We start from the raw sequence: 21785 nt of genomic DNA, 5'->3' as shown, positions 1-21785 counted from the left end.
GGGTTCAAGCAATCCACCTGTCTCAGCCTCCCAAAGTGCCGGGATTATAGGCATGAGCCACCATGCCAGGGTGGTTAGTTGTTAATAAGCAAATAATTTGCTGTTCTATGGTATAATTTTTAATTACAAGTTAGAGAGTTTTTGGTTATTTCAGAATCTGATTTTGGAAGAAAGATGTTGTGCAATGCCTCCAAATAAGAAAAAGAAGATATTTTATTTTCAGGTTATTTACAGTATATCCTCATTTCAGTCATTTTGCTTTATTGGGAAAAGCTATCATTATACTATTGTCAAATCACTCATATTTCATTATTACGAGAGATTTGACAACTCATTTGTTTTGTGTTTAAAAAACTATCTAGAACTGTATACTTCTTTTATAAATAACAAAGCCATGTTACATAGATAACGAGGATTAGGTCATTAATAAGGAAACAGGCTTAACTGTTCTAGAGTTGTATTTGATGAGAGGAAAATCTTCCTGGTTGTCCATTTGTTGACTAAAAAGAGAAGGTTGTGATATATTTGAGTAGGTTAACAAAGTTGTTGTCTCTCCCTATGGTTACATCCTGAAAAGTTGTGTTTGTGTGTATGAGAGAGACAGCTGAAGAGTGAGACCAAGAGATGAACTGAAAGTATTGTTTGAAACAGTTTAGGTGCAGTCCTGCTTGCAAGTAGAGACGCTTCCTGCAGGTAAGATTAGATTTTTACATGACTTCTGATTGAAGGCTGCATGCTTTGGGTTCTAGGTGTTTACTTTTAGGCCTCAGAGCTTTGGAAAAACGGTGCTTTTTTCTTTTGAACAGGTTTTCTTACTGATCGCTTATTTTGATTTAGAAAAATTCTCAACCTAGAATTTAAACAAGAACAGGAGGATCCTGATTTCTTATTTGTTGACATACCCCAAAAGCCCTCCTCATCCACTCAACTTCACAAATGGCTCAATCTGTCTGGTATAGCTTTAGGGATAATCACTAGCTTCTTGTACTTGGGACTATGAGGTCTAAGCAAAGGGCACATCACCAAGGAATGAAATACGGACTAGTTTATCAGGTGCACCAGCACCACCTAGTGGTCTTGAACTAACTCAACAGCTTCTTCGAAAGAAACAGGATCCGAAGGTCCAAGGCCTCTCTCAGTGGTGACTTGCATACACACGCATGAAAGCACCAGGATTCAATTTCCGAAGAACTCAATCTGTAGGTACTTCTGATTAGTACTTTGATCTTCTTTTTGGAAAGAGCAGACTATTTATAGGGCAAGAAAACGGAGTGTTACACACTGAGGACTCTTGGCTCTTTCTGGCAGATCTGTAGCAATATGCACATATGTAAGAGGTGAGCTAACACCCTTCTTTTGAGTTGAATAGGAATATGTAAAAGCTAGACACATCATCACAAAATGAGTGACATACAGTATCTTCCCGTTTGGAGGGTAGAAAGTCTAAGAAGTCCGAGGAGAATTTAGTTTCTCCTTTAGTGTATGTGCTAAACCACTTTCTACATAATATTCTCCCAGTAGGCAATGGACCTTCTCTTTTTCTACATGTATAGCAAACAAATTTCTGGTAAATTTTTCGTTCCTTATAACTGTTTGTTATTATACTTTTTTTTGTTTTTTTAGACACAGGGTCTCACTCTGTTGCCTAGGCTAGAGTGCAGTGGTGCAATCACAGCTCACTGCAGCCTCAACCTCCTGGGCTTAGATGATCCTCCCACCTCAGCCTCCTTGGTGGCTGGGACTACAGGTGCATGCCACCATGCCTGGCTATTATTATTATTAATTTTTTTTTGGTAGAGATAGGCTTTTGCCATGTTGCCTGGGCTGGTCTGGTCTCAAACTCCTGGGCTCAAGTCATCCTCCCACCTTAGCCTCCCAAAGTGCTGGGATTGTAGGCGTGAGCTATATACACATAGCTTGGCTATTATATACATTTTTAAAATAAACATAATACTTGCTGACTGGGAAAGACTTGAAAAATGCAGAAAAGTAGGTTTTTGTTTTTGTTTTTGTTTAAAAGACAGTCTCACTCTGTTGTCCAGGCTGGAATGCAGTGGCGCAATCTTGGCTGACTGCACCCCCACCTCCTGGGTTCAAGCGATTCTCCTGCCTCAGCCCCCTGAGTAGCTGGGATTACAGGCACCTGCCACCATACCTAATTTTTGCATTTTTAGTAGATATGGGTTTTTGCCATGTTGGCCAGGCAGGTCTCAAACTCCTGACCTCAAGTGATTCACCCGCCTCGGCCTCCCACAGAAAAGTAGAAATTAACAGCAAAGGAAACACATAGCTCACAGTTCCCCTTCTAAACACAGTCACTGCTACTGTGTTATTATTTAGTAAGCATCTACCCTGAGTACACACTCTGGAAGCAGGCTTGCCTTGGGTTAAATCTCAAGTGGGCCATTTAGTAGCTAGGAACTGGTCAAGTTACTTAGCCTTCTTGGTGCCTCGATTTCTTCATCTCTAGGATGGGCATAACAATAGCTCTGCAGGAGAGGGCTATTATGAGGATTAAAGAAATTAATATATGTAAAGCTTTTAGAATATACTGCCTATATGTAGTAAACACTATCTGCCTTAGCCATTACTTTCCCTCTCCTCTTCCTCCAGCTCCTTGCTGTTATTAGAACTATGCACCAGGGAACCTGCTAGAAACTAGCATCTTGGTTTGTTTTCACCTAGCTTTTGTCTTTGTGTAGTTTCTTTCTGTCCTTTCTTTCTTAGTAGCTGAAACTATACTAAAACATAATTTTGTATCTTTTAAAATTTTGCTATATTGTAATATTATTCATTGTAAAATTTGTAATGACTGGTAAATGCTATTATCTTAATGTAACTATTTAGCCTGGTGTAAGATAATAACAGTTGGGATATGTGGATTTGTATGCAAATGAAGATAAACATTTTTTAAAAAGGCAAACATAAGGCAGGTGTGGTGGCTCATGCCTGTAATCCCAGCACTTTGGGAGGCCAAGGCGGGTGGATCACCTGAGGTCAGGAGTTCGAGACCAGCCTGGCCAACATGATGAAACCCCATCTCTACTAAAATTATACAAAATTAGTTGGGTATGGTGGTGGGCCCCTGTAATCCCAGCTGAAGCAGGAGAATCACTTAAACCCAGGAGGTGGAGGTTGTAGTGAGCTGAGATTGCGCCATTGCACTCCAGCTTCGACAACAAGAGTGAAACTCCATCTCAAAAAAAAAAAAAAAAAAAAAAAAAGCAAACATAAGGTTTACAAAAGAATGTAACATGATGTATTTTGGAATTCTGTTTCTGGTTATATTTCCATGTTGGCTAGTAGATTCATTTTTTTTTTTCTCTCATCAAGCACCACCTATGCATCTATGTAGAGGGCATGATGCTGAATGCTGGCAATGTAACACTAAATAAGGGATTTTCCTGGAGAAATGTGAAGAGGCACTCAAAGTGATGCAGGTGAAACATTGGGAAGAGCAATCAGCTCTGCCTGATGAAGCTGAAATTTAAGCTGGTATTGGAGGGTGACTGGAATTTGCTGGGAAAGGACGTGGAATAAAGTATTCTAGGCAGAAGAGTCAGCAATGAGTAAAAATCAAAGTTGGGAGTAAGCCTAGTGTGTCCATAAAGCATTGTAGTAATGCCTGTAAAGAAGAGTAGTGTGCATGGTGGGGTGGAAAGAGACAGGTGGGAAAAGAAGACTGACAACACTTCTTTTGAGCCCAACACTTCAACAGGTTTGGGCCCAGACCTGGGGAAAAAAAAAAAAGGAATAAATCCAGGTTTTAAGTCAGGGAGGGAAACAGTTTTGGGAAGATAACATGGGTAAGGGAGAGAATGGACAGGAAGACAGCTAGATTGTAGGTACTGACATTAGTGATGAGGCTGGTACCCAAATTAATTAAAATCTAAGTGATTAGAATGAAAGGAGGCCAGACTCAAACTGTTTGAAAGATGTAAAGCAACTCAATTGGAAGTAGTTGATGGCAAAGGAAAGGCAGAGGAAGAGTTAAAGGTTTCCAGCTACGGATGAACAGGGATGACATTAATAGGTGAGACCGTCTAGTCAGAGTATAAAAACAAAGAGGTCTAACAGTGAAAACTCTGGGGAATCCCTACATCTAAGCAGCAGTCAGAGTCGGGGAGAGTTAGCAAAATGATAGGGAATAGTAATAAGCAGGACAAGAAAAAGGGTTGCTGGAGAAGGCAAGGAGAAGGGATTGTATGTATAATCAGTAGATGGTTCATGTCCAATGATGGAGAGGAGACAAATGGTAGGACTGAAAACAAGTCAGTGATGGGCAGTTGTGTGACTTTAGCAAAAAGTAGTTTAAAGCTGGAGAGTGCATAAGGGGTTAAGAATTTGAGACAGTGATGACAGATTCCTACTCCAGCATGTTTGTTCAGAAAAGGCATTAAGTAGGGGCAGAAGCAAGAAAGGCAACTATGGTGGTAAAATATCTTCATGACAGAGATTTGGGAATTTCTGTAGAACAAGAAGCCTGCTTGGTGGATCACTTCCTCTACACACACACACATACACACACATCCCTACACCCACACCCACACCCACACTCTCTCTCTCTATCTCTCTTTCTCCTGTGTCTTAGACTGGAACCTTAGTTCTAAGAACAAAGCTCTAACCTTTGTTGGAAGAGGGTAAGAATCACTGCTCAGACTTGGCTGAGGCTTTTATTTTGGTTTCCCACAAAGCAGTTAATAAGCAGTGTAAAGGATATATATTAGGTAAGGACACAGGTACGTGTATTCAGCTGCCTGCTCCCTCTACATATCACATTTTTGGTGGCGTCAACAGTTCTAGTAACTGAAATGTCAGAAAAGTGTGGTGCTGTGGGCTTCCTTACCACCCTTTTTAAAAACCTCAGATACATCAGCACCTGGAAGTAACTTATTTTAGATGAAATTTGTTTCTAAGGAAGCCACACCACTCAGTTTAATGTCTGGGTTCTGGGCCTTGAAACTCTGGTTGTGCCAGCTCTGGGGCAATCTTGCTTTACCATTTTTCATTTATGCTTATGCAGGGTCTTCTCATGGGAAGACCTGGCAGGCCTACAACATGTGAAGCAAGGCAAGAAACCCAAGGCAAGTAAGCTTTCTTTGCCTTCATTCTTGGTTTTAGTACAAAGGCTCATGTTCATGGAACACAGGTAGAATGAGCATGCCATTAACATTCCTCTGCAGTCCAGTAACTTCTGTATTTCATATTTTCAGAGATAGGGTATTGCTTTGTTACCCAGGCTGAAGTAGAGTGTGGCGATCTTGGCTCACTGCTGCCTCAACCTCCTACACTCAAATGATCCTCCCAGCTCAGCTTCCCAAGGAGCTAAGACTACAGGGACTTAACGCCATGCCTGTTGTCTTTTTTTTTTTTTTTTTTTTGAGACAGAGTCTTGCTCTGTCACCCAGGCTGGAGTGTAGCGGCGCAATCTCGGCTCACTGCAACCTCCACCTCCTGGACTCAAGCAATCCTTGTGCCTCAGCCTCCCCGGTAGCTGAAATTACAGGCATATGCCACCATGCCTGGCTCATTTTTCGCATTTTAGTAGAGACGGGGTTTCACTATGTTGCCCAGGCGGGTCTCGAACTCCTGAGCTCAGGCAATCCACTTGCCTTGGCCTCACAGTGTTAGGCTTACAGGTGTGAGCCACTGCACCCAGCGGATTTTTTTCATTTTACTAGAGACAAGGTCTCACTATGTTGCCCAGCCTGGTCTTGAACTCTTGGACTCAAGTGATCCTCCTGCCTTCACCTCCCAAAGTGTTGAGATAACAGGTGTGAGCCACTGTGCCCGGCCGCTTCTGTACTTTTTTAAAGGCAAAACAAGTTCAAGAGATGTTTTCAACCCAATAGTCTCAACTAGCTAATTCTCCTGATTTTATTTTCTATGAAAATCTGTACAAATACACCATAGGTAGCCAATGGTGGCAAGGGGTATTATCTTCAGGGAATCTTATCAGGAAAAGCTTAGATAAAAATCTCAAGATTTACCACACTCATGACATTTTTACTTAGGGTGGCCTTGAGATGCATCATTGGAGGTAAGTATTTCATATCTATATGCACGGCACAGCAACATTAAGACTTTAGGGGCTGCTTATAATACCCATATTCCATGTGGAGTGGAGATTTTGGCTGTGTCCATAAACATGGAAAGATACATATAACTAGACAAACTAGTAAATCTCTGAAACAGTCTTTACATCTGGAGAGACAGAAGAACTTTTTTTAGCCAGCTGTCAAATGGCACTGGTATCTTCAGTGGGTTTTAATAAATCCTGAAACTTAATATGGCTTTCTGATTTCAAGTTTGTTGCTTCCATTTCTTAATGTTCTTCTGTGAACTTTGAGGAGGGTCATAAGATCACAGTAACACATTTTTAATCTCTTGAAAAGATATACTTTGTCAGATTCTTCATCTCAATATGCCTGTCTTTCAGCTTAGATGGTAGGTATAAATAGGGGCAAAAGGGCAATTAAGGCTACCAATGAGGGACAATTATTTCAGTACCTTTGAAGTCAGGTATCTCATATAAACTTGTGTTTCAGGTGAATAAAAGTGATGAGAAATCCTCTCCTGATTCTGATATGCTTAGGTCCTGGAGCAAAAATTTGAATCTAATTTTGTCCATGCAAGACTAAGAATATCGGTTCAAGGTAATATAGAAGTCAGTGGTTTCAGTGTTTTACTCCTATGTGAATATGAAAAATACTGCAGTTTAAAATAATCTGGCACAGTTAGGCAACATTAATTCCTTACTACTTAGAAAAACTAGCTATTTTCCTTAAACTTTAGCATAAAATATATTTTCTATATTTTTTACAAAACTGAATGTCCTTACTTTTAATTAACACAAAACCAGAACATTTTAGTATTTTGCTGTTAATCATTTAATCAACAGCATAAACATTGCTTCAGTTTCTCACAGTCTCTTGATTTCAATATATATCTACATCTGTCTGTCTATATTTATGTTAACTATTAGGTTATTTTTATAACTTTGGTTTGGTAAGGTCTTGACCACCTAATAGTGACAGGAGGTAGAAGTAGGGATAGGTCCTTCTAAATATGTTTAATTCTTGTTCACTTTTGCTAATGAGTCTGAAAACAATTCATTTTGACCACAAGTTTGGAAATGTCAATAACAATGGAAATTTCTGACCATATCTTAAACTACATAAAAATTACCAGCGACAAAGAAAAAAGGCTTATATTACATTTAATAGTGTTAATTTTGAAGACAATAGTGTTAATTTCAAACTTCCATAAAGGATAACCCTACTGTTGAGGTGTCTGATGCAGAAACCAGTACAAATTTTGATTGTTAGGAAACCAAATGTTCTGAACATTATTTTCATTAGAAAAGGGAAGATAATTTTATAGTTGTTTGAGGTGTTGTAATACATCTACTGATAGGCCCAGCTGTTTAACTAAACCGGCTGTCTGTTCCAAAATCCACGTGGGGCTTGGGTTTTCTGAATGTGCATGCTCCTGTGTTCTACAACATTCTAAATATGAACAATCTATCCCACTATGGCTCTTGCTACAGTTGTTAAACTCAGCATTATTTTCACAGAGTCTTTCATCTTTAGCTTCATCAATCTTTTTCTCAGCTGGAACTACATGACAAATGTCCATATCCTCAATGGAGTCCAATAAATCTACAACATGGGACGGTGGAGTGACTGATTTCAGATGTTTGAGCACATACTCTTCACACTGGCCAACTGCATCCAGAAGATTGTTTATTTTATTGATCAAAGTTGAATTATTATTATGAAGGTGACACCAGGAGAGCAAAGCACTAAACAAAAATATAAACAAGGGTTAAATAGCAAAATAGGACTTAAAAATATAAGACTGTTTATCAATTGGACTTAATCATAAAACTGTTTATAATTCATAACCCCTCTTTCACAACTCTATATACACTTTTCCTGATTTTATACTTTTCTCTTATGACTATGTAATATCTGTTGAAGATGAATACAACTCCAAGAAAGAAAAATTAGTTTCTTCTTTAAGGACATTAAACAGCTTCTAAACTAGCAATTCTCAATCATGGATGCACATTAGAAACACCTGAAGAGCTCTGCGACCTATCAGGGCCCAGATTATACTCCAGACCAATTAAATCAGAATCTCTGGGGTATCTTTTTTTTTAAAGTTTCAGAGTTTATTTCAAGGTGCAGGGCGCCTGTAGTCCCAGCTACTCAGGAGGCTGAGGCAGGAGAATGGCGTGAACCCGGGAGGCGGAGCTTGCAGTGAGCCGAGATCGCGCCACTGCACTCCAGCCTGGGCGACAGCGCGAGACTCCGTCTCAAAAAAAAAAAAAAAAAAAAGAAAACCATTGTTCTAAGCATATAGTTGCTTGCCATCAAGAATGAAGGTTAGAGAAAAAAAGTTTTAAAGAGACTTCACTTTACTGGGCTTATGTCACAGAGTAGACATTGTTTGCTGAACTACTAACAATTTCTTTGAAAAAGGTAAAAATGCTTCCAGTCCTAACAGATTTAATATCAGCCATGTCATAAAATAATGGTTATGAAAAGTATTTAAAAATAGAATCCACTGATAGAAAAGATTCAGCAGTAGCTTTCTAAGGTTATATAACATTAACTTGATGATGTGAATATTCACATTGACTATTTTCCTACTGTAGCAGACTAAATTCTGGTTCCTAATGTTGGATTTTCTAAAACGCCAAACACAATAAATTTTTCGGTTTTGTTTTGTTAACTTTTATCATCTACTCTTCTTTAAAATGAGTGCTTCTTTGAAGCATTTTTTTTTTTTCTCTACCAAGGGCAGTTTAAAGGGTATAAAACAGGGGTGTCCAATCTTTTGGTTTCCCTGGGCCTCACTGGAAGAACTGTCTTGTGCCACAGATAACATACACTAACACTAATGATAGCTAATGACTCAAAAAGAAAAAGAAAAATAATCATGAAAAAAATCTCATAATGCTCATAATGTTTTAAGAAAGTTTATGAATTTGTGTTGGGCCATATTCAAAGCTGTCCTGGGCCACATGTGATATGCCGGCCACTGGTTGGACAAGCTTGGTGTAAAGCATCAAAGAGGACAAGGCTGCTAGGCTCCTGGCTCTGTGTATCATTTGACCACTTGGCTCTGATATATGCCATTATTGCAATGGTATCCTGACAAGTATTCAATGTTCAGGACTAAAGTAAATGAAATCAATTTTCTCTTAATTACCAACTATTTTCATTATGTACTTCTAGTCTAGAGGTCTGTCATATTGTGTGGAAGTATTAAAAGTTTTATTCAAAATCTGAAGACCTTTTAATGAGATAGATAATTGTTCAGGTAGCAGAAGTATACATCTTCTTACCATTTCTTTGCACAAAAGGACGATATGTAGTTCACATATTAAAGTGGATGAGCTGATAACGATTTTGACTTTTTGAAGGCAATATAATTCTATGTTCTGTGACACACTTTAGCATATTTAGCACAAGGAAAAGCACTTCAGTTTAAACACTTTATTTTTACAGAAACATCCTCCGGTAGTATTGAGGTTAAAATGATCCAGCATTTAGACTTTAAAAATTACCTTAATGTTCCTCGGAGTCGTCCATAGTTTAAAATGACTTCTGCGCCTTCCTTATAACCTTGATTGAAGCCCTGTTGAAGAGTAACTGCTTTTCCAGCATCTATTCCATCTCTATAACCTTCCTAAAAATAAGTAATGGAGAATTGCAGCTGTAACTAACACCGAGTATACCACATGTAGGCTTTTCTAGAAAAGTACAGAACCAATTTAGAAAGCTGATGAGTTGGGCCTTTACTGTGTTACTGACCATAATATGGCATAACAATATAACTAAAGCAGACTATGCTTCTCATAAGTTTATTATTGGTTTATCATTACTTATCCACTTTTGAAGTCTAGAGTTACTGGGCAATTTTCAAAACACTGGTAATCACAGTTTTTAAAAAACTTAGTATTGGGCCTCCACTTTTGCTGTGAGGTGGGCAAGTGGCAGACATGGGACCTTCCAGGAGTCTTGTAGTTCCCCTGGCAGTCCTGGTACTGTTGCTTTGGGGTGCTTCCTGGACCCACAGGCAGCAGAGCAACATACGTATCATCATGGACGAGAACTGGACAGAGCTGCTGGAAGGAGACTGGATGATAGAATTTTATGCCCCGTGGTGCCCTGCTTGTCAAAACCTTCAACCGGAATGCGAAAGTTTTGCTGAATGGGGAGAATATCTGAGGTTAATGTTGTGAAAGTAGATGTCACAGAGCAGTCAGGACTGACTGAACAGTTTACAATAACTGCTCTTCCTACTATTTATGATTGTAAAGATAGTGAATTTAGGCACTTTCAGGGTCCAAGGACTAAGAAGGACTTCATAAACTTTGTAAGTGATAAACAGTGGAAGAGTATTGAACCCATTTCATCATGCTTTGGTCCAGGTTCTGTTCAGATGAGTAGGATGTCAGCACTCTTTCAGCTATCTATGTGGATCAGGACTTGCCATAACTACTTTATTGAAGACCTTGGATTGCCAGTGTGGAGATCATATACTGTTTTTCCTTTAGCAACTCTGCATTCTGGACGGTTATTAGAACTCTGTATGATATTTGTGGCAGATTGCCTTTGTCCTTCAAAAAGGCACAGACCACAGCTATACCCTTCAAAAAAATTCTTACCAGAATCTGCTCAACCTTTGAAAAAACTGGAGGAAGAACAAGAGGCGGATGAAGAAGATGTTTCAGAAGAAGCCAAAAGTAAAGAAGGAACAAAGACTTTCACAGAATGCCATAAGACAATGCTCTCTGGGTCCATCACTGGCCACAGATAAATCCTAGTTAAATTGTATAGTTATCTTAATATCATGATTTTGATAAAAACAGAAGACTGATTATTCCTTTTGGTTTGAAGTGAACTGTGACTTGCTTGTATATTACAGGGTTCAGTCTAGATTGTCATTAAATTGAAGACTACATTCAGAACATAAAAGCACTAGGTATGTAAGTTTGAAATATGATTTAAGCACAGTATGGGGTTTAAATAGTTCTCTAATTTTTGACAAATCATGCCAAACAATAAGATTTATGTATATTTGTTTAATAATAATCTGTTTCAAGTCTGAGTTTTGAAAATTTACATTTCCCAAGTATTGCATTATTGGGGTATTTAAGATTATTTCAGAGAAAAATATTTCTCATTTGATGTAATTTTTCTCAGTTTCATGTATGTGAAAAAAGGAAGATATTTCCCATAAATGGGAACTTTGCCCACTGTCTCAAGAAATATATAGTTCAGTGACAATTCAGTGGTCTTTTTAAAGATATATTCCAAAATTTCCTCGTATTTTTAGGTTATGCAACTAATAAAAACTATCTTACATTAATTAGTTACAGTTTTCTACACATGGTGATATAGGATAAGCTAATGATTTAGGAAGTTTTTAAGTCCATGGTATTCTCTTGATTCCAATAAATGATTTTCTCTTGTATTTTTCTTATTTACTATGGGTTACATTTTTTATTTTTCAAATTGGATAATTTCCTGGAAGTGTTTTTTATGTTTTAGTAAACAGTATTTTTTGTTGTTGTTTCAAACTGAAGTTTAGTGAGAGATCCATCAAATTGAACTGTCTGTTGAAAATTTAAAATTTTGGGCATTCATTTCATGTTTTAAATCATTCTTGCTGAACTTCTACTTGAATTTTTTTTTTTTAAATTTTTCTTTTTGGATGTGAAGGTGAACATTCCTGATTTTTGTCTGATGTGGAAAAGCCCTGGTAGTTTACATTTTGAAAATTCACAGAAGCTTAATATAAAACAAAGTTTGCATTCTACTCAAGAAAAAAATCTTCTTGTATATGTTTTAAATGTATCTTTGGCCTCATATAGAAAGTTCTTACTTAATTTCACAGTCTGTAATGCTTGATGTTTTAAAATCATAACTCTCTCTCTCTATATATATATTTACTATTATTATTATTTTCTGAGATGGAGTCTCGCTCTGTCACCCAGGCTGGAGTGCAGTGGCTTAATCTTAGCTCACTGCAACCTCCGCCTCCCAGGTTCAAGTGATTCTTCTGCCTCAGCCTCCCAAGTAGCTGGGACTACAGGCGCATGCCACCACGGCCAGCTAATTTTTGTATTTTTAGTAGAGACGGGGTTTCACCATACATTTTTATATTTTTTAAGAGACAAACTTCATATTTTCCTGTTCTTTCCTGACTGCTAATATTGTGTGGTATCTCACAGGTAGAAATCAACAGGATGGGACATTTAGTTTATTTTTACTCCTTAAAGAGCTAGAATACATAGTTTTGACCTTACAAGAAGGAGGAAAACCATAAATACAATGAATCAACTGACCATTATGTAGTAGACAATTTCTGTAATGTCTCTTTCTTTCTAGGCTCTGTTGGTAGGTGAATCAATTGGATTTATAGTAGATAATGTACAAGTTTTCTTTAAAGGCCTCTCCTTTAGAATATAAAATATTATATCATTGAAGAGTTTGGATGTGTAACTTGTGATGCCTTAGAAAAATATCCTAAGCACAAAATAAACTTTTCTAACCACTTCAAAAGATCAAAAAACAAAAAACAAAACCCAGGGTTAGCAATGTATTCACAAAAAGGATACATGGAAAATTACACATCTGGGCTCTTGCCAACTGATTGGAATGGTGTGGGTGGGTGAGGAGACACAGCAAAGCAGAGAGGAAATTGTTTTAAAAAAAGGATGATGAGAAGTCTGGTTTCAGAAATTTTGCATAATACCTAAATTCAACTAACCTGCAAAGGCTGTGTGGGTAGTGATTTCGTTCTGCATCTCTCACGGTGCCACAGCATTCAAGATGCTCAATACTTACTAGCATAGCCCCAGTCTCATATAAAGCATTGTTGTAATTGACAATATGGTTTTTGGGCTAAGCAAATACCACTTTACTGAAATATTAAACAAGGTAGATTCCCAACTGCAGCTTTAGCGGCAATTTAATGGTTGGCAAATATATTAAGTTGATGTGGACCTCACTACTTGGTCCTCACCCAGAACTAGGTTCTGAAGGCTGCACACAGAAATTAAGCTCAGTTTCAATGAATAGTGAGACAAATTAGAGATGAAAAACTTATATCTAACAAATAAAAAAGAAACCAACTTTAATATTCCCTTACCTAGATACCAGTATTCCACATTAGTTTTCCCTTATTGCCCTCTGACAGCATGCTCAAGTTCATCTTTTCAATATGTCTTGATAAACACCACTCCTTAACTTTAGGCTCCCCACCCATTCAAGCAACCCATTTAAACTGCGTACACGTCCTTTGACAGCCATAATTAGTACAGTTAGTGTATGTTTCTCCCCAGCTCCTTTCCCTGCGATCCTCAACAAATTGCAAACTGTTCAAAGTCTAGACACAGTTAATTTTGGTCGGTCCTCAGCTTCTAACGCACCCCCTAGGCGCTCAAAGAACGCGTCTTGTTGTTTTACACGCTTTCAAGTAACCATTGAGAAATCCTAGCAAGACGCGGGTCGGACCGGGTTCCTAGGGATAAAGAGGGCAGCACCGGGCCAGGCTGGGGCCACTCTGGACCCAGCTTCTTCACAACTCCGCGCCTCTTTCCACAACCCAGCACCCCGCGCCGTCCACACCACGTTTACTTTGACTCGTCTCTGCATGTGGCTCTGCCATTCCCGCTGCGCCAGGAGCGACTCGTCTGCCTCCTCGTCAAACACGTCCCCTTTGTCTCCAGGGCCCCGGACCAAAGACGCTGCTTGAACCCACGACATCACCGAGGCAATTACAGGGTCGCAGGCCAACGGAAGCGCCAACAACTCCTTCCGGTCCGAAGGCGGGGCGAAGACGGCGAGTGGAGGCTCGGGAGGGGCTGCGCGTGCGCATGGGCGTGCTGTGCACCGTGTCCGCCGCGAGAGCCTTTCGCGTGTGGTGATTTTGGGCTCCCTCGGTTGGCGAAGTGTTGATGTGCGCCTGTTAGTTGTGAGCGAGGCAGATTTCCTCGCGTGGCCGGCGCGACCTTCGCCTTTGCAGAAGGCAGCCGGGACCCTCAGTGAAGCACCTTCCGTTTACACCGTAGTCCTATCATGGTCTAGGTTTTACACTTGCGCGCGTTGGTAAACTATTAAAGGTAGTACAGTTGATGCGCAATTACCGCCCAAAGACTTTGTCTCTTTTGGAATCTCCTCTGCGTTTAAAGGATTTGACAAACTGACATTTTAAACTGTTAGGATTGTGGAGTAAAGGATAATAGAATCGAAAAGTGAGATACTGCAGCCAATATGAGATTAGTAAGAAATACAGAGTACATTTGTAAAGCCAATATATTTATTCATTGATCCGCAGTATCCTTCTGCCTCCCATTCCTGTTCATATGCCCTAAACTGTTGGTTTAGTAAGGGTGGGGACTTGTGTCAACACCAGGACAGTTCTGACACATAGTAGATGCTGAACTCGATCTTGGTGAATGAATGAACACCTGTAGTATTTCTGTTTTGCCCTTTGCCTAGGTAAAATGAGTCATGTGATAATTATCTAACAATTTATTGAACACCTACCTTGTGTCAGGCACCATTCTAGGTTTTGGGATACATCGGTGAACAGACGGAAGTTCCCAACCCTTGTGGACTTTATAGTCATGTAAAATTGACAGGATAAACAATAAGCTATATATAAGTAACGTAAGTTTTGTTAGAAGATCATAAATAAATGCTATGAAAAAAATTTTTAAATAAGCACAGTAAGAACCATGAGTGTGTGGAAGTGGGTGGTTGGTTCATGTTACAATTTTAAATCTCCAGAGAGAATTTGGCATCCCACAAATAAAAAATATATAAACTATAAATATGTATATTTTATTACTGTAAAAGTATTAAGACATATGTATATATCTTTATTAGGAACAAAATGGTAGTAAGCAATAAAGATAACAATGAATAAAATAGAAAACCTCAAAACTTGAATAAGTAAGCCCAATTCTTTTTTGTATTATTTGAAAACACCAATAAGATAGATAATTCTGTCATAATCCTGATTTTTAAAGAGAACAAAATTATACAAGAATGAGAAATGAGATAACCACTGATGCAGAAGGAGATTAAAATACTAATTACCAACTAAAACTCAAAAGCAACACATTTGAAAACCTGGGAGATATGAATGACTTTCTAATAAAATTGACCCAAGAAGTAGAAAACATGAAGAGGCTAATTACCATAGAAAAATTGGACATTAAATATCTACTATTAAAAATGTCACGGAGACTTGGGAGTTTCACATTAAGTCCTTTGCAATCTTTAAGGAATGATGGATTCTTAAACTATTTTTACCATTTTAGGGGAGAGAAAAAGGAAACTCCTTGAATCATTTCATGAAGCCAGCCTTACTGTAACTTCATAAAGATAGTATCAGAAAAACCCCAAAGTTCAAGTTAGCTTGTGAATATGTATCCAAAAGAGAATCTAGGTTGGTGCAAAAGTAATTGAGGTTTACTTTTGCACCAACCTAGTAGTACTTTATCAAAAGAATAATTCAAGAGGTTTTGTACCAGGAAAACAAACTTCTGCAGTATTAGGACATCAATAATATTTCATTGCATTTACTATTTTTTGTTTTTAAACAGGGTCCTGCTCTGTCACCCAGGCTGGAGTGCAGTGGTAAGATCACAACTCACTGCATCCTGGATCTCCTGGGCTTGAGCTACCGTCCTGCCTCAACCTCTTGAGTAGCTAGGACTACAGGCATGTACCACCGCACTTGGCTAAGTTTTTGGGTTTTTTGTAGCGACAGGCATCTCACTATGTTGCCTAGGCTGGTCTCCAACTCCTGAGCTCAAGCTATCCTCCCGTCTCAGCCTCCTAAATGCTGGGATTACAGGCATGAGCCACTGTGCCTAGCCTGCATCAACAATATAAATGGGAAAAAACATGTTTTATTAATAAATGCTAAAAAGTCATTTGAAAAAATTTAAAAATCATTTCTAACAAAATAAAGTATAAATAGAAACTACAAATTGATAAAGATTTTACAAAAATTCCTATGAGTAGTATTTTAAACACTTAGATGTTCGGATGTTTCCTTTAACGTATAGAAAGGAGAGGGCATCTGGTAATCACTATTATTACTATTCTTTTAGAGACTAGCACAATAGCACATGCAATAAGAGAAGTAAACAAAATAACCTGTATAAATGTTGGATAATAAAAGATGAAGATATTCGTTTTTAAAAAATGAGACAGGATCTTGTTCTGCCACCCAAGCTGGAATGCAGTGGTACAATCATAGCTCACTGCAACCTCAAACACCTGGGTTCAAGCAATCCTCCTGCCTCAGTTTCCCAAGTAGTTGGGACTACAGGCACGCACCACAATGCTGAGCTAATTTTAAAATTATTTTTAGTAGAGACGGGGGTCTCGCTTTGTTGCCCAGGCTGGTTTCGAACTCCTGGCCTTAAGTGATCCTTCTGCCTCAGCCTTTCAAAGTGCTGTGATTATAGGCGTGAACCACCATGCCCAGCCTAAGATATTCCTTTTGGTCATTATATGATTATATGCCTAGAAACCCCAAAAAACTTCGCTTAAAAATAACAGAATAAAAGAATTTGATAAAGTCTCTGCATATAAGAAAAATAAACATACCAGTAGCCTCTTCTAGTAATAATCATCTAGAAATGTAAATGAGATAAATATTCCACTTGTAATACCAACAAATATTATTAAATATAGTAATGACATATTTGTTTAGTTTTTAATGTTTATTTAGTACTATATTTATAAATGTCAAGAACACATTTTTAAAATCATGCAGCAACATGCATAAATTTTGAGTGTAAACGCCACCTATGAAGATATAGAAAATTTCTATCACCCCAGAGAATTTCCTTGTGCTCGTTTGTGGTCAGTCCCTCATCCCTGGCAACACTTGGTCCAATTTTTATCACTAGATTAGTTTTGCCAGTTTAGAATTTCATAGAAATGAAATTGCCTATGTCCTTTAATGTATTTGGCTTCTTTGACTCAACATGTTTTTGAGACTCATTTATTTGGTTGCATGTACCAGTAGATTGATCTATTTTATTGCTAAGTACTATTTTCATTATAGGGATATACCATGATCTGTCCATCTAGTCATTTTTGGACATTTGGATTGTTTCCAGTTTTTGGCTATTATGAATAAAGCTGCTGTGGACATTTTTGTACATGCCATTTGTGTACACATTTTCATTTCTCTTGGGTAAATATCTATAAGTGGAACTGCTGGTCATATAGTAAGTATACATTTAACATTATAAGTGATATGGGCCAGGCACGGTGGCTCACACCTGTAATCCCAGCACTTTGGGAGGCTGAGGCGGGCAGATCATGAGATCAGGAGTTTGAGACCAGCCTGACCAACATGGTGAAACCCTGTCTCCACTAAAAATACAAAAATTAGCTGGACATGGTGGCACACACCTGTAATCCCAACTACTCAGGAGGCTGAGGCAGGAGAATCGCTTGAACCCGGGAGGCGGAGGTTGTAGTGAGCTGAGATTGCACCACTGCACTCCAGCCTGGGCGACAGAGTGAGACTCTGTCTCAAGGAAAAAAAAAAAAGTGGTATGGTTTGGCTGTGTCCCCGCCGAAATCTCATCTTGAATTGTAGTTCATAATCCCCACGTATCATGGGAGGGACCTGGTGGGAGGTAATTGAACCATAGGGGCGGTTACCCTCATGCTGCTGTTCTTGTAATAGTGAGTGAGTTCCCATGAGATCTGATGGTTTTATAAGGGGCTTTTCCCACTCTTGCTTGGCATTTCTCCTTCCTGCCATCATGTGAAGAGGGATGTGTTTGCTTCCGCTTCCACCATGATTTTAAGTTTCCTGAGGCCTCCTCAGCCCTGTGGAACTGTGAGTCAATTAAACTTTTTTTCCTTTATAAATTAGCCAGTCTGGAGCAGTCCTCTGTAGCAGTGTGAGAATGGACTAATACAATAAGAAACTGTTAAGCTGTGTTTCCAAAGTGATTATACCGCTTTACCCTTGCACCATCAATGTATGAGTGTCAGTTGATCCACGTCCTCTACCTCACTTGGAATTGACAGTATTTTTAACTTTAATTGTTCTAATGGGTGTGTAGTAGTATCTATTACTGTGGTTTTAATTTGCATTTTCTAGATGACTTACGATATTGAACACATTTTCATGTGCTTATTTGTTATTTGTATATGTTTTTCTTTTGGAGATGGAGTCTTGCTCTGTTTCCCAGTCTGGAGTGCAGTGGAGTAATCTCGGCTCACTGCAACCCCTGCTTTTCAGGTTCAAGCGATTCTCCTGCCTCAGTCTCCCGAGTGAGTGGGATTACAGGCGCCTGCCACCACGCCCGGCTAATTTTTGTATTTTTAGTAGAGACGAAGTTTCACCCTATTGGCCAGGCTTGTCTCGAACTCCTGACTTCAGGTGATCCATCCGCCTTGGCCTCTTAAAGTGCTGGGATTACAGTTGTGAGCTATCGCGCCTGGCCAGTTTGTATATTTTTTAAATGAAATATTTGTCTATAAAAAATTAGGTTGTTTTCTTACTGTGTTTAAAGGTTCTTTGTATATTCTGGACATAAGTCTTTTGTTGGATACATGTTTTATGACTATGTTCTTTGCATTTATTATATCCAGCAGGAGACAGATATGGAGATAGAGTCAGGATTGTATGAGGTCTATAGGTGTGTGGGGAGTATAATGTCTGTGAAAGATAAAAAGAGGAGGAAACATCATTAGGCAGGGAAAGCCTCCAGAAAGTGATGTTGCTCTGATTCCTGTAATAGGGAAGGGAGGAAGAAGCAGGATAGGGCAAAGAGAGTCTCAGATTGCTATTTAGATCCAACAAAGCCTTGGCCAACATAAAAAGGAACTCTGGAGCAAAGAACAAAAGGATCCCTGCATTAGGCACACACAGCCAGACTGTGATATTCCTGCTCAATCATTGGCTAGTGGATGCCCTGGAAGACTGTGGCCTTAGCTAGAAATCGGAGGCAGATCCTGTAGGCGCTTACAGCTGGAGGCTGACAGCTAACTAAGACTTCCAGGACCAGATGATCTTTCAAGGTCTTTTCAAGTATGTGATTCTATTGTTTCCAAAACAGCATTTCCTCTCCTTTTTAAAAAAGTGAACTGTAAATAACAATGACATCCCCTGTGTAAATTTTGATGTCACAATGTGAACTCACTCCAGGGTATTTAGTCAACTTATCTTACACCTCAGTATCTCTTATATAAATACTCTGATGAGGTCAACCTTTAGGATTCACTATATTTTCTTCCCATTCTTCTGCTTATCGTTCATCCTCGTCTTTTCCTTCAAAGACTTCAACAATTCTTTTTTATGTCCTTCTATTTCCAATCTCCTGCTAAGTTTTATTCTTTATCTCAGTCTTCAAAACTTTATTTGTGACTTTTGCAAACTGCTCTTTTGTAGTTGACATAATAAACTCTAGGAGGGCACAGACCTTTTCTATACTTCTCTTCAAAGTTTCTAGCACACTGGGGCTTTAATCATTCCGTCTTTGGCAACCAGCCAGCAGGACTGATTTCCATATGCCAAGTGAAGTAGTTTTCCCACTTTTCCTTGTCCCTTCTAAACTTTCATATGTTCTACTATCCTTAGTGGCATTGAGCAACTAATTCCTTGGTTGCTGTCTTTTAATTACTTATATCAGGTTTGCAAGACTAGGTAATATGTATTAGAAAAATAAAATTCTTGCTGGTGGTGAAAATAGATGGGAGATTATTCAAAATACAGTTTCTAAAGAGAGGACCTTGGAATAAGAATAGTAGGTCGATTCTGAGCAGACTTGCCTCCTTTCTTTTCAAGTCTGTAAATGACCCCAGTTCCAATATAGAATGTTTGTTGAATATTACAAATTATGAAATAGAAATGTCAGACAGGGGATCTTTCTTCCTCTTTTCTTCTTTGAGACAGGTCTCACTCTGCTGCCCAGGCTGGAGTACAGTGGCACAATTACAGCTTACTGCAGCCTTGACCTCCTGGGCTCAGGCGATCCTCCCACCTTCGCCTCCTGAATAACTAGGACTACAAGTGCACACCACCACATCTGACTAACTAATTTTTTCTTTCCATAAAGACAAGGGTCTCGCTATGTTGGCCAGGCTGGTCTTGGACTCCTGGGTTCAAGTGATCCTCTCACTTTGGCCTCCCAGTGTGTTGGGATTACAGCTGTGAGCCACTGCACCCAGCCAATTTAAGAATTTGAAATTGTTTTAATTCTTTTTAAATTTTCCTTGACATTGTTAAGTTCGATTTAGCTGAAGAATGTTTCATACTCTTGCCAAAGATCAAAGTATTTTTTTAGTGGAGTTTTACTTGCATAATTCAACAGTTATTTGTTGAACTTTAGCTATTGCACTAGAAGCTGGGGGAGCACATGTATGTTGCCTATTTCTTCTACAAGGTCCCCTTACAAGGTCAATAAGTCTTGTACCCACCCAAGAGCATTTGCAGCAGCTAGTGCTTCTGCCAAGAATGCTTTGTTCCAGATCGTAGCATGATTGACTCCTTTTCTTTTTTGTCTCGCTTTGTTACCCGGACAGAGTACAGTGGTATGATCACAACTCACTGCAGCCTCAGATGCTTGGACTCAAGTGATCCTACTGCCTCAGTCTCCCAAGTAGCTGGGATTACAAGTGTGAGCCACAGTGCCCAGCAGTTGGCTCCTTTTAATCATGTGGCTCTTAATACATTTAGTACAAATGCTATCCCCTTGAAGAGGGCTTCCCTGTCTACTCAGCCTAAAGGAGCATCTCCATTCATAGGTACCTTTATTTTTTACGTCTATAATGATACTTGGAGAACTATTTAAAAGGATTTTGCTGGCCGGGCATGGTGGCTCATGCCTGTAATCCCAACACTTTGGGAGGCCAAGGCAGGCAGATAGCTTGAGGTCAGGAGGACAAGACCAGATCTGCCAACATGGTAAAATGTCATCTCAACACACACACACACACCCACACACACACCCACACACACATTAGCTAGGCATGGTGGCGGGTGCCTGTAATCCCAGCATTTTGGGAAGCTGAGGCAGGAGAGAATTGCTTGAACCTGGGAGGCAGAGGTTGCAGTGAGCCGAGATCGTGCCACAGCACTCCAGCTTGGGCAACAGAGCGAGATTCTGTCTCAAAAAACAAACAAACAAACAAAAAGATCTTGCTAATCTATTTGTTTATATTTTTAAAAATTGCTTTTGTGCTTCCCTGTCTTGCTTACTTCTGTAACCCTGGTTCCCAGCATAGTAGTCCCTGCCACATAGTGAACACCCACTAAATATTTTTTTTGGTGATTTTTTCCCTTTATTTTATTGATATTTATTATTATTGTTTTTTGAGACAAGGTTTTGCTCTGTTGCCCAGGCCAGAGTGCAGTGGCATGATCATAGCTCACTGTAGCCTCGACCACCTAGGCACAAGCAATTCTCCTGCCTCAGCCTCCCAAGTAGGTGGGACTACAGGTGCATGTCACAATGTCCAGCTAATTAAACAATTTTTGTTGTTGTTGAAATGAGATAATGAGATCTCAGTATGTTGCCCAGGCTGATATCAAACTCCTGGACTCAAGCAATCCTCCTGCTTCAGCCTTCCAAAGTGCTGGGATTACAGGCATGAACCACTGGGCCCAGCCCCTTTTATTTTTAGTTGACATGTAATAATTGTAAATATTTGTGGGATATCGAGTGGTATTTCCATGTGTGTATAGGTTAGTTAGTATATCCATCACCCCAAGCA

The 21785-nt window shown here is 39.2% G+C and overlaps 1 protein-coding gene and 1 pseudogene across 2 annotated transcripts in view; one reads left to right on the top strand and one right to left on the bottom strand.

Moving 5' to 3' along the window:
* The window catches only part of YAE1 (YAE1 maturation factor of ABCE1), a 47231-nt gene extending 33395 nt beyond the window's left edge, over positions 1 to 13836 (bottom strand). The window contains 2 exon segments of the mRNA XM_017956764.3: positions 9578 to 9699; positions 13659 to 13836. Coding sequence (XP_017812253.1) covers positions 9578 to 9699; positions 13659 to 13787 — 251 coding nt within the window. The 5' untranslated portion in view covers positions 13788 to 13836.
* On the top strand, positions 9698 to 14969 carry LOC100998579 (annotated as a pseudogene). The gene has a single exon (XR_160332.5). The product of XR_160332.5 is annotated as a thioredoxin-related transmembrane protein 1 pseudogene (transcript).
* Positions 14970 to 21785: the final 6816 nt, after the last annotated feature.

Source organism: Papio anubis, chromosome 4, assembly GCF_008728515.1.
Source record: "Papio anubis isolate 15944 chromosome 4, Panubis1.0, whole genome shotgun sequence".
Classification (NCBI taxonomy): Eukaryota; Metazoa; Chordata; class Mammalia; order Primates; family Cercopithecidae; genus Papio; species Papio anubis.
The sequence above is the reverse complement of the archived record's forward strand: the minus strand, read 5'-3'. Positions and strand labels throughout refer to the sequence as shown.